The sequence below is a fragment of the Xiphophorus couchianus genome, chromosome 14 (assembly GCF_001444195.1).
Source record: "Xiphophorus couchianus chromosome 14, X_couchianus-1.0, whole genome shotgun sequence".
Lineage (NCBI taxonomy): Eukaryota > Metazoa > Chordata > Actinopteri > Cyprinodontiformes > Poeciliidae > Xiphophorus > Xiphophorus couchianus.
In genome coordinates this window covers 20,009,897-20,023,076 of record NC_040241.1, presented here as the reverse complement: position 1 = coordinate 20,023,076, position 13,180 = coordinate 20,009,897, and the positions used below count along the sequence as shown (strand labels likewise).

At 38.4% G+C, this 13,180-nt stretch overlaps 1 protein-coding gene across 4 annotated transcripts in view; it reads right to left on the bottom strand.

Annotated features, from left to right (window-relative positions):
* The window catches only part of exoc6b (exocyst complex component 6B), an 88,573-nt gene that overhangs the window by 64,724 nt on the left and 10,669 nt on the right, over positions 1-13,180 (bottom strand). For all 4 annotated transcript variants that reach the window (XM_028038243.1, XM_028038244.1, XM_028038245.1 and 1 more), the window contains exons 6-8: positions 12,496-12,700; positions 3,577-3,750; positions 1,488-1,556 (exon numbers count right to left, since the gene is read on the bottom strand). In XM_028038243.1, coding sequence (XP_027894044.1) covers positions 1,488-1,556; positions 3,577-3,750; positions 12,496-12,700 — 448 coding nt within the window. The remainder of the gene's footprint in view (positions 1-1,487; positions 1,557-3,576; positions 3,751-12,495; positions 12,701-13,180) is intronic.

The following is a 13,180-nucleotide window of genomic DNA, read 5'->3' as shown; positions in this document are numbered from 1 at the left end:
CAAACATCTCTTAATTGGCCGGTTTTCCCAGGAGCTTCTATTCCTGCGCTCCCTCCATCATCTCTTCCTTCGTACCCTTTCTCTCACCCTGATTCTGCTTTCCTTTACTCCCTCCATCGTTCTCCTTCCTGTCAAAGTTCATGCACTTCCTGTTAGCCCTCCTCCAAAGCCCCCACCCCACCACACAAAAAACTCTCAGTGCACAGAAACACCGACCCCGTGGCCGAGCTGGCCCGTTCACAACCCCAACGCACAAACACGCTCAGTCAGACCCAGAAATGTGCAGCTGACCCCGCCGTGGCCCAGTCAACACCTCCATCCGTGTCGCTTTCGCTCAGACTGAGAAGAGACACTCAGCTAGGTTGGAACGAAGCCAGGCCTGAACTTGGAGGCCTCAGAGGACACCACAGAAACCTCCTGCTGGTTGCAAATACATCGTCAAACTCAATGAATCTGATGAACTGGAGTAACACCTGGTCATACCGACAAATCAGACTCAACCAACAATTTTTCAGCTTGTACTTAATCAGGAAAAATAACATGCAACACTTGAAGAAATAAAATGAGAGTAAACCTACGGTGCGGGGTGTGCTGTGGTGGCGCAGGGGTTAAAGCACAACCCACATATAGAGGCCTTAGTCCTCGATTCAGCTGTCGCAGGTTCGATTCCTGCCCTGGCGACCTTTGCTGCATGTCTTCCCCCTTCTCTCATTACCCTCTTTCCTGTCAATTCACTGTCAAATAAAGGCCACTAGATTCAATAAAACCCCTAAAAAAAAACCTACAGTGCTATGAAATGAAAAGCTTTTATAAAATATACCACAGACTCTAGGAATAAAAATAGTCCGGTGAACTCGGGTGATACCAGCTCAAAGATTTCTGATGAATAACAGAAGTAAGTAGGGAGGAAGTCTTAGTAATGCTTTATAAATAATAAAAAGATTTTAGTGAATCCAACGTTGAATGAAAAGAGAAAACCAACAGATCCTGGAGTACATTAAAGAATAATGAATAAAAAATGTTTTAATTTGTACTGAATCTCAATTTAAACTTCTTTACCAAATTTTGAATATGCAAAGTAAAAGACCAATAAACTGACCAATGATTATATTCAAGTATTTTGTAATGTGACACTATATCAGTTTATGTAAGTGTAAGATTATGAAGAGCTGGAATTTTATTTTAATCAGAGAAAAAGTCATCAGTTTAGCTTTCTTAGCTTTCTTTTTAAAGTGGTCAAGATGTGTTCAAAAATATTAAATGTAGACTGTAGATTGGTGATTGCTTGATCTAATGTGGAACCAGAACAATATCATCAGCATAAAGTCATTTTACGTCATTTATTCTGGAGATTTAAAGACCAGAACAGGTGATTTAACGCAGCAGGTGAGAACGAGATCACAAGTGGATTAAGAGCAGAGGTGGAAATGTGTTCACTGTTATTTAGTTTGTAGGAAAGAAAGAAAACATAAAGAGGAAGGACTCACCAGCACAGTGTAGATATGGAGGCAGCGGTACACTGGGGAGAAATCCACCAGGTCCTGAGCTCCTGGGACCTGCACAGGTTATACAAACATTTACCATCTTCACTCCTTTAAAACCAGCGACAAAAATACTTTTGATTTTATAAATGACAACAAATTGTTACAGTTGTAGCTAAATAAGCAGCAAAATATAGAAAAATGATCCATTTTTAGCTAAATTTTACCAGCTGTTACATTTTTGAAGAATGAATTTTCACAGGGGAGAATTTTAAGAATGAAACAATTAGAAATTCTTAAAGTTAAGTTATTTTAATATCCCTTTTTGATATTTTAATAGGTTTTTCCAGTCAATTTACTGATTTTTAAGAATGCAAACAACAAATACCATCCATCAACATCCAAATTGTGATCCAAAAGTAATGATTAAAGTGTCCCCCTTAAATAAAAGTTAAATAAAATATAATAAAAACTAAAACTATAGCCAGTTTCGCTGTATTATTTTCTGTTTCTGGACATTTACAGAATGTTTAAAATAAAATCTTCTTGGGGATTTAGCAGTTGTGTTTTTTGTAAAATACAAAGAACTGAAACAAAATTGGATAAATAACGACTTCAGGACGGTGTTGGAAGATAAAAGGGAGACAAAAGTTAAAGGTGTTTTGATGTCGAATAATAAAAGCAGCTAAAAAAAAAAAGAAGAGTGAAACAGAAATAAGAGTCATTAAATGAAGGGAAGGGGAAGACGGGCTGGTGGTTGGCATTTTTGAAGGCCGCTGGCGCCAAAACGGTCGTAACCCTGACGACTGCGGGGTCAGGCCTTTGTTCCAAACAAGGTCTTCACACGAAGAAGGTTGAGTCAAGTTTACAGGACGTCAATAAGCCACAGAGACCTGAACACGAGTGCCAGCGCAGGGCGGGCAGGGGGTGACAAGTTCAGCTGCATTGTACTCGGTTTTCCTCGAATGGGAACAACAGAGGAACTCCGATCCGACGAGGGACGACTAACAGCAGGTCAGAACGCCGCCGTGACAAGATGACATTCGTGGAGCCACAAATGCCATCTTTTATTGTTTAAACTTAAAACATTTCTGCTCTGGCAACAACATAACACACACACAAAATAAATACATAACAATCAAAGAATGGGAAAACCTCACTCAAACGTAAATAGTAAATTTCCTCAGTTTTTGTCATACCTGTTTGTGCATGAAATGTATGTTATCTCCGGGTAATTTGGGATTGGATCATCAGATTGACTCCCAACAGGTCAAGTTTGATGATTCTTAAGGTGGACATGGTGTGCAGACAATCAAACGTATATAAGCAGCTGCACAAAGGTGGGACGCTTTGGCTCTGATGGACAACATCACCAATGGAAGAATTTGGAGGGAACGTTTGATCAGAGATCATACTTAAATCAATTTTATCTTTTAAAGCTTTGAAACTGCTTCAAACTTTAAAAACATCAAATGAATTTTGAAAGTATGTTTTTTTTTTTAAATATATGAGAAGCCTGCAAAAATATTTAACTTAAAACTGTATCTAACAGTTTAAACTGTAGTTTCATGAGAAAAATTATATTTTTAAAATAGCCTTTGAATAAAATTAAGTATGTTGCAAAAACAAAGTCATAAGAAATGTTTTTTATCTGTCTAAAAGTATTTTTCCATACATTAGTTTAACTTCAAATATTTGCACAATGATTTTTAATTCTAAAATTAATTCAAAGTAAATTTAATTAATGGATGAATTAATTAACCAGAAATAATTTAATTAAACCAATAAACAAATAAATTGTCTAACTAAAAATGATGTAATTGATTATTTAAAATACATTTACTAATTAAAATTTAAGTTGATTAATCGATTAAAAAACAAATTAAATAATAGTGATGTTAAAGGAAAAGCAACAGAAGAGAGAAGTGCAGAGTGAAGGAGGGAAATCCTTATTAATATGTTGATATTTGTGAATAAGGATTTTAAAAAGCTGCTTAATTATTTCACTTGTGATGCCGTTAGTTTTAAACATGAACCTCTATCAGATCAGATCACAGCTGTAACTTGGATGTGTTCGTGGTGCCGCCATGCTCACATCTTCCTCCTCTTCATCCTCCACGTCCAGAATGCCAGAGTCCTGTTCAGACAGGGGACTGCCGCCCTCTCCGCTGCTCTCCGTTACCGCCGCCGCCTCCTTCCTGCCGCGCCGGCCAATCAGAGCTTTGGGCTGGAGGGTGATGGAGCTGTCCAGCGAGCGCTGCAGCTGAGCCTGAACAGAAACACGCAGCAGAAGGTCACCAGGGTCCAACTTCACTCTCAGAACCCGGCTCCCTCTTTCTTGTACCCTGGGACCGGCCGACCTGCATTGTTTCTGTCTGTTCCAGTTATTTCCTACATTTCCCAGAAAGCTTTTCAAGTCGCGCAGAGGAGAAGCGGGAGGCTCTTTGGCTGGACTTCAGAGCAAAGCGATGGAGGTTCTTTGATTCTCAAAGTCTGACACCAAAACCAGATGTTAGTTGATAACAATGACACACCGTCTCCGCAGAAGCTGCACCGCATCTGTTCAGCAAAACTGCACAAAAAATTTAAATACGGAAACAAAACAAACGAGGATTCAGATGCTAGGAATCGTACATAAAAAGAACGAGTTTGCAGATGGAGACCAAGTGTTTTGTACTGGAGGCCTTTTTGCTCCAAACGTGAGAAAACACCAGGGAGATTTAAAAAACCAAAAAAAGACAGGAAGGAGAGAGCAGGAAGGACGATGAGTCAGTGAATAAAATTAGACTTAAAAGCAGAAACGGATCACGTTAAGCCTGCGCTAATCGTTACCTTTCACATGTTACCCTGAAAACCCAGAGTCATGTTATAATATTACATTCAGAAAAATCGCAATGTTTTAATCTGATTGTTCTGGATCCATTCAAATCGAAATAATAGATGCTGGTTGTGGAGAAAAATGTGCAGAAAACTATTTGAGAAAAATAAAATCGGTCAAGTCAAGTTTATTTGTATTGAATATTTGAGCAACAAGGCAGTTCAAAGTGCTTTACATCATTAAAAAAAATCAGTCACCAATTATGAAACAAACATTACATTTTGTTAGTTGCATATTAAGAAATTATTATTTACATTTTCCCAAGGAAATGGTCCGGCTTGAGGGTCATTGAAGTTTGTGATTGTAAAGTTAGAAGTGTAAAGTAGTTTTGCAAGGCTGATAAGAAAAGATTTAATAACATTGACTGTAAACCAGTCACCAGTGAAGTAATTGCTGAAGTTTTGCTACAGTTTTTAATGGTAATTTCACAGATTTGATCCAAAAATGGCAGCTTGTTGGAGATTTCTCAGTGAATCCACCCATCTGCCTTCTGCTTTTACCTTAATACTTGTTTGGAGAATTTGGAGTGTACACATCTGACCACTTCTTGCACCCTCTCTTCGTTTTTTGACCATTTTCATTTCTATTCTTTCTCCCCATTTCCCCCTCTGTCCCAAATGTTTCTCGTGACGCACAGTCCTGCACTTGTGCTTCAAGTACCACATCAAAAGGCTTCCCCCGAAGAAAAGCCGGGTTTAAGAGGGTTCCCCTCGCAGAACAGCCTGCCTTTGTGCGGCCGGTTTGAACAGGCGCTCGGCGAGTGCGTCAACAGTGTGCCGAACATACCTGCCGAGGAATGCAAGAGGCGAGCCGAAGCGTCGAGTGGATCTTCTTGACGTCGATGCTGACGTCTTCAGAGATGTTCTCCCTCTCTGCCTCTTTTCACATCTGATTAGGTTAATTTGCATTTGAAGGCAAAACCCGATTCAAGTCGACGTTGTACTGTTTCCTCTAATTTCCCAGTTTAAGTTTGTGGAGAACCTGAGTTTGTTTGGCGCTTGGAGATGTTGCCCCTCCTGTTCGGAGCCTTTTCCACTGATTTTCTTAGCACTTATTGTCTTTTATGACTCATTTACCTTGTGATTGTGCGACAGCCCGCATGTGGGCATCAGATCAAAGATGGCATTGTTATTCTTCCAGCATGCTATGTTCTTCCGGGTCTTGCGTACACACCAGTTTTTCTCATCATGGCTGTCATTAGCGCCCCGAACCGAGCCGCTCCAGGTCCCTGGCGTGTTCATCGACGTCCCCTTCGGCAGAATGAAGGGTAGCCTACGTGCCGGCGCCGGCGAGCAAAGGAAGCGATGTTCAAAAGGAGCAGAAGCCCATCTGGGCGTGGATGGAAAGATGCCCTCACATCTCCAAGGGTTTTCCCACAGAAACAAAAATAAAAATAAACGTTTTGGCCACAATGAGGGAGGTCGGAAGCTCAGCGTGGGAATATGATTAATGCTGGTTCAAGACGAAAAACAAAAAGCGAGAAAAATATTAAACTAATAAGTTTAGTAAACAGATTATTCTGAAGATTAATTAGATTTTTTTTAAACGACCAATTCTACATTTTTCCATTAAGCATTTTAATATCAGATTAGAAATACATAAAAATTGTATTACTTAAAATGCAACAGCATAAAAATGTGCTTAACAGATTTTTTTTATTTCTTATAGAATTTGAACCGGGTGAATCTAAAACTATGCCACTTGGAGTTTTCTGAGTAGAACATGTTTACAGACAAAGATGTTTATTTTATCTTAAATGGAAAATGTAGATATTTTACGAACAGTTTTGGCTTAATTGCCGCTCTGAGTGTGTTGCTCTGTCAGAAAATGTAATGTTTTAGAGTCTGTATTCTCCACGGGAAATGGATCACTGATTGATGATTATTTCAATAATTGATTCATCATGATTAAACATTTTAGGCATGTTATAACAAGAATAGAAAGAGATCCAATTATATCCACTCTTAAAAATGTCCAAGGTTTGTAAATTAGCCAATTGCTTTGTTTTTAACGTGTAATATTGTTTAATGTGCTGCCCTTGATTAAATATACTTTCTTTTTTTAAGTTTTGAAATGTGGATGCAACTGTGATTTCAATGACTTGGAAATTTCAAGCCTGAATGACTCAGTTCTATATTAAGACTGAAAACATCCTGACTGGGACGTACCTACTGTAAACATTGTGTTATGAAGAATTAGACATTAATCTCAATCTGAAAACATTACAAATAACGCAAATATTGAAAATCAGTTACTTTGTCAGTTATGTTGTCTTTTCTTATGTGTAAAGAAAATCTTGTTTTTCTTCTGCAGGTGATTTAATTTCTTTCTCGAACTGTCATGAAGCTCCATCTGTTGGAAACAGAAATCTGAGACGGATGAAAAATGGTTTGCTGAGGTCGTTTATGTTGTTGTTATGCCCTCGTTTAATTGGCTAATTAGCAATGTTTGTGTAGCTTAGCCAGTAATAGTCGAGGTCAAAGGTCTGTGCTGCTACTATTTAGCAGATGAGGATCTGAAATGTTTGGTTCGTCCGTCAGAAATAATGCAGCGTGATGCCACTGGTGAGCAGAGTGACACAGCAACCCACAACGGTACATTTTGTCTTTCCTTGTGATGGTTCGATACACCGACGCGCCACGCGCACACACACACGTGTGTGTTCGGTAACTAGATACAGGTAATCCATCTTCCTCCACTTCACAGGCCCTGCAATCTGTTTCCCGTTAGGACGAAGGAGCAAAAGCTCCGGACCAGTCTGTCGCTAAAGAGCAGGAAAAACTGGAGGAGACGGGAAAATAAAGGAGACAGAAAGGAGGTGGAGGAGAGACGACAGGTTCTAAGACTCGTGGAAATGTGATGAGATGAAAGACAGAAATGTTAAATGACGAGGAAAAGCTTCAGGTTTCTCTATTTCCTCTGAATATTTTTCCATTTTTACTGCATTTCGTCATGATTTCATTCCCGTCCTAGTCTCACCTCTCAGTCCCGCCTTGGGTTCTTTGATGAAAGATGATTCAGGAAAATTTGATATGCTAATCACACCCAAAATTACCAGTAGATTCAAATCCAGTGTTGGAGAGATTGGACAGAACTCAGTGTTCTGTCCAATCTCTCCAAAAAGTTGATTTGCTTTTTACTCAAAAGCAAATCAACCAAAAGAGGTTGAAACTGTGGGCCTGTTTGAAAGAAGTTTTTTCATGTTTTATTTTGCACCTACAATGATCTTCTGATCCATTTTATACAAGATGGATTCAATTATCCACTTTTTTCACTTCCAATACCAGTTCTGATATCTGACATTTAGTATCTGCCAACATCAATCCGATACAGAAAAACTGAAGTGCTGAATTGATTTAAAACATTTCTGTTTTTAAACACAGACATAAATGTACTGGCCTATATAACAGAAAGGTGTGGATAAAACTGCTTCAGATGATATTACTTTTCCCTTCAACTTTGCTCCATTTTTCTTGGTTTCTATTACCTGAACATTCAGAGTCACATAAAGACGGTTACAAAGTCGGCCTTCTATCACTTGAGGAACATTTCTAGGATTAGAGGACTGATGTTTCAGCAAGATCTAGAGAAACTCATCCATGCGTTTATCTTTAGTCGACTTGATTACTGCGACAGTGTTCTCACAGATCTGCCTACAAAAAAAAAAGAAAATCCATTCTCCAGCTGCAGCAGATCCAGATTGCTGACTAAAACCAGGAAGACAGAACACATCACCCAAGTTCTAAAATAGACTCTAATGTATCAACCTTCCAGAACTCTGTTCTACTCTGCATCCCCAGAACCAGAACCAAACATGGAGAAGCAGCATTCAGCTTCTATGCACCACAAATCTGGAACTGAAAAACAGCAGAAACACCGAGTTCCTTTAAGTCAAGATTAAAAACCCACCTGATTTTGATTAATAGTAAGCGGAACATTGATCCGCATTGATTAAATGTATTTAATGTACATTTGCTTGATTTGGCAAAATGTTTATAGATTTTTCATAATTACTGTAGTATAATTTTATGATGTAAAGCACTTTGAACTGCCTTGTTGCTACACAACTAAACTTCATTTTACCTTTAAGGAGTAATTTCTACTCTCCTCCAGGTGTACTCTCCTCCTCATCCCATACACCTACCTGACATTTCAGCCTCTTTTTTTCCACATTTATTCATCCCCATTTACTTTTTCCTTTCTCATCCCACTCATTAGCTCCCAGACCGTTATTTCCTCAGCATCCACTTCTTCCTTCCCTCTCTCTTCCATGGCCCCGTGGCAGCAGACAATAGCCCCATTGTAACCCGCTCACTCTCCTCTTTTCCCCCCTTCTCTCCAGATCCATTTATTTTCACATCCTCGGTTGAGGGAGTCGTAACGACGGCTGGATTCAGAGAGTCGGGGCTAATTTGGAACAGAGCACACCACAGAGACATGCTGTCTGAGAGAACGAGAGGAAGAGTTTGGAGAAGAAGGGCGAAACAAACGAGACGGGGAGGAGGGAGAACGTCCCCAGCACTGATTACGTGACGAGATAATCCCAGAATCAGCATCAGCTTTGTTGCTTCATAATTAGCGGTTAGCTTCCTCGGTGGCTGAGGTGGATTGTGTAAAGGTCAACCTGGGGTTGGTGGTTAGCGACCAGCAGAGCATCCGAGGCTTTTTAACAGAACTATTCTGAACTGAAGACATCATCAGGTGGGAAATAAACACACCTTTTCATCCATAATAGGATAAACTCTGACATGCAGTCCCAAGAATATATGGAGGACTGATCCTGCCAAAATTGAGACGCAAAGAATTTGGAGGACTGATCTTGCCAAAATTGGTAGTGACAATAGAAATAAATACATAGTTTGAAAAAGTAATTAATGTGCATCCAAAACTTCCCAAGATTATTTCATAGTGTGATGTAAATTTATATATTTTTTAATCATTTTCACTATGGCAGTTGTTTGTGTTAAAAAAAATTTTTTAAGTTGACTGGAAATTTTGGAAATAAAAACAAAGAAAATACAACAAATAGTCTGTATGTAGGTTGTGTATATGTAATAAAATTCTAAAGATTAATGATGTTTTATTATAAATAAACCTAGCTTCACCCATCTTTCCTATCACTGTATATGGTGTATAAAATAAATTATTTAAAATAATTATATCAGGCCTGGTCAGGGGGCATGTAAAGCATGGTAGCCCGCCAGGCTTATAATCCACTGGGAGAAACCCCGCAGTATTAATTAAACATTTTTATTTTATTATAATTTCTCATTTTTTAAAGTCTGTATCTATTTAAAACAATCTTTGCATTTTATATAATTTATCATTTTTTTTCTATTCTGAATTTAGCTGATTCCTGTGCAGCAAAGTCAGCTTTTCTACTTATTGTAAAAGCTTGGTTATGAAAAGCTGCACTCAACTTTTTCCATTGCAAGAAAATTATGTCTGTAATAATTTTACCCTCATTAAAAATATAAAAATCTATCTACAACAGCTGGCTGAATTTAAGTCAAACTTGAACTTCAGTTGGGGGCCCGTACAAAATCAGTAAAAGGGCAACAAATGGCCCCCGGGCCACACTTTGGACACCCCTGAGCTAAACTGTAACTCTGGCTTATAAAAATTACTAGAACTGGTGATGGGTGCACAACCAAGAAGATTAAATGTTGAGATTGGATCTAAAGGAGACTAAGAAGTAGCTTTCATTTCTGTAAACAGGATGCAGCACATTTTTGTGTATATTTTTCATCCTGGTATCTTTAAGTTTTGAAGTTTAATAAGTTTTGAAATTATTTACAATCTAATTTTTGACATTACAGAAGCAGAACACTTTACTAGGGATGTGAACATTTTACAGTGCTACCGGATTCATTAAAACCAGCTTTTTAATGAATCCTCCTGTGTAAAGACACAGGAGATGAAGACAGTTGCATGACAAAACTGGACCTTTAGTGACATCTAGAGGCCGTTTGAATCACACCACCAAAGACTGGTTGATGAGTCTGGGTGGATCAGCCTCCTGCTGCTGCAATGTCATTGGCCCCCAAAATAATCTCCAAATCAACAGCAAACACAGCCAGAAGGAGGTGACCTTTAACCTCCAAGAAACTCACCATAATCAGATTTCTAGCATTAAATTAATCTGTGAGAGATGAACACTTAAATTCAGACATGATGTTTGAAGTGAATCAATCAGGAATTTGATGCAGATCAATGATTTTAAAAACAAATCTTTCACAGACTTTAAGATTGTAAAACCAAAACTTTATCATTTTCCTCAACTTTCAATAACAGGAATATTGTTTTCAATTTGTGGTGCAGAATTTCATTTCACTTGTTAAAATCAGGCCTTTTTTGTTATTGATTATGACTGACTGTTGATGGTCGCATAAAAAAAGGATTTGGTAGACTGACCTGAATCAGAACAATGTGAAACAATGTGAAGATTAAAAGACTTCACTTAAGATCTAAGAACAATTGTAGATCTACGCACATCATGAACATCTTTAGGAACCATTTCTAATCAAGATCATCTGTTCAAAAATGTCATTTCTTAAGATATGCCAATAAATCAATAGTAACATATATTGCAATAAACATGTGATTAATATCAATAGATAATACGTTTGATAGAATACTCAATATATAATATATTCACTGAACTACGATCCAGAACCGCACAGCATTCTGGGAAATGTAGGCAAAGGAAAGATTGAACTGATCAACCTCTCAACGCTACTGGCTAAGCAAGGTTTGTGGAATCAACTAACTCACTTATTCTTTGGTTACCTAGCAACTCATTCTTTGGTTACCTAGCAACAGGCTGCGGGGTAACTGCCACAGCAGCAGTTTAAGGTTTTGCCTCATAACTGTTTAAAATTACAAAATAATGGTGTGGATTAAAAACTGGATAAAACAGAGAAGGTCACGCCACCAGTTTGACAGAATTTCAAATATCTAAAACAAAAAAACTAATCAATAATTATCAATATCAACTGATATGAAATGTTTATATCATGATATGTTTTTCAGCCATATCATCACAATTGCTTATTCCATTTCCCTTTGTTTTATGCTACTCTATTCTCTAAACAATTAAATATGAAAATATAAAACTGAACAGTTTCTGTTTCTTGAAATTCCCATCAGATTCTATGGAATAAGACACAAGTAAACAAACGGCCCTAATTTGAGCTCTGGATACCAGAGACAAAAATAAACAAGCAGTCGCTCATATATGACTTCCCTGGCCTTGAGAAACACTCAAACAATGAGGTAAGTGGTGAAAAGCTAAAGCGCGTTATCGTCTACGCGCCTCAGAGACTCCAGCAGTGGCAACATGTTTGTTTACTGGCAGCGGAAAACACAAACACTCTCAGAGACGGGGAGACTGATTCTGATTTACACACAGAGTGAGGCTGAAACACTGAGGAGTCAATATTAACCCGCAGCAGAACCGGTACTGGAGCGGACAGGAGAGTCCAGTTAGCACCAGAAACCAGCCAGGAAACTAACAGGAACACATTTAGGAAGTCAGAGCTCCACAAGCAGAGACAGTTCAATTTAACGTTAAATAATAATAACAGAGATGGAAATCTGAGAAGTTAACCTTAAAGAAACAAGATGTCATTTTTTTGTTTGTTTTTATCTGTAAACCAGTGGTGTCCAAACTTATTGTTAAGTTGAAAGCCAAAAAAATTAATTTTGTTTTAGTGACTTTGTGACAACTGTGTCACTAAGTCCTTTCAAATTAATGACTTTGGGCAAAACGTTTGAACTCCAGTGGTTTAAAATATTGGTATCAGTCCAATATTAACAAATGCCTTCTTCCTTAAATGCCTTATATTTGTCCGGTCATGTGACAGTGATGAAGCAGAGCATTGTGGGATGTTTTAAGCAGAAAAGCAATATAATGGCTTGTTTTATCAAAAGGTTGAAATGGTGAGGAAATTAATAAAATATTGGTAAATATCTGACAGGTATCGATATTGGCCCAAATTTTCAAATCAGCGCATCTTAAAGTTGAACATAATATGTTGGATTTAAACGTGGAAAACTGTGGAACAGTGACAGAAAGTGAAACAAAAGTGTTGCTGCTGTAAATTTAAAGCAGCAATGAGTTTGCGTTCCTTCTACCTGTTTGATGGCCGTCTCTCCGATCTTGTCCGAGTGTTTGCGGATGCTCTCCAGGAAGTCTCGCAGCTGCGTCATGGCCGTGTCCTGGATGAGCGTCCTCAGCTTGGGGATGTTCTCAGCCATGATGGAGCAGAACCGGTACTGGCCGGCTCTGGGAAGACACGTGTGTTCCAGCTGCTCTAAAGTCCGTAACGCAGGATAGTACCTGCAGCAACAGGAAGGAAAAGACAGCAGCTTTTATCTTCCAGGTAAGACTTAACTAACTCAGCCTGCTCGTTCTTAGAACAGCAGCCACCAAGACGAGGAGAAAAACCCCCAAAACAAACGGCCAGTTTATGACCAACATGACTGTTTTACAGGTCAAGATGGGAGAGAAAGGCTACAGATGTCTGTTTTACAGCTCACTGGCACCGTCTAGTGTCTGGAAGTGGAAAGATCAATGACAAAGCAGCACAAAACGTTGGACAAAAATAACTAAGAACAATAAAATCAGACATAAAACCCAGCAAAAACAATAGACAGAATAAATGCCAAAGTAAAACAGAGCAATAATCAGAATAAGAACAATTAAATAATGAGTAATCGTTAACCTACTGCTGAAACTGATTTATGGGGGATTTTGAGTATCAAGAGATTCCCATGACAATCTCTGCATTTCTTTCATTAAAAAATTTCTAAAAATACA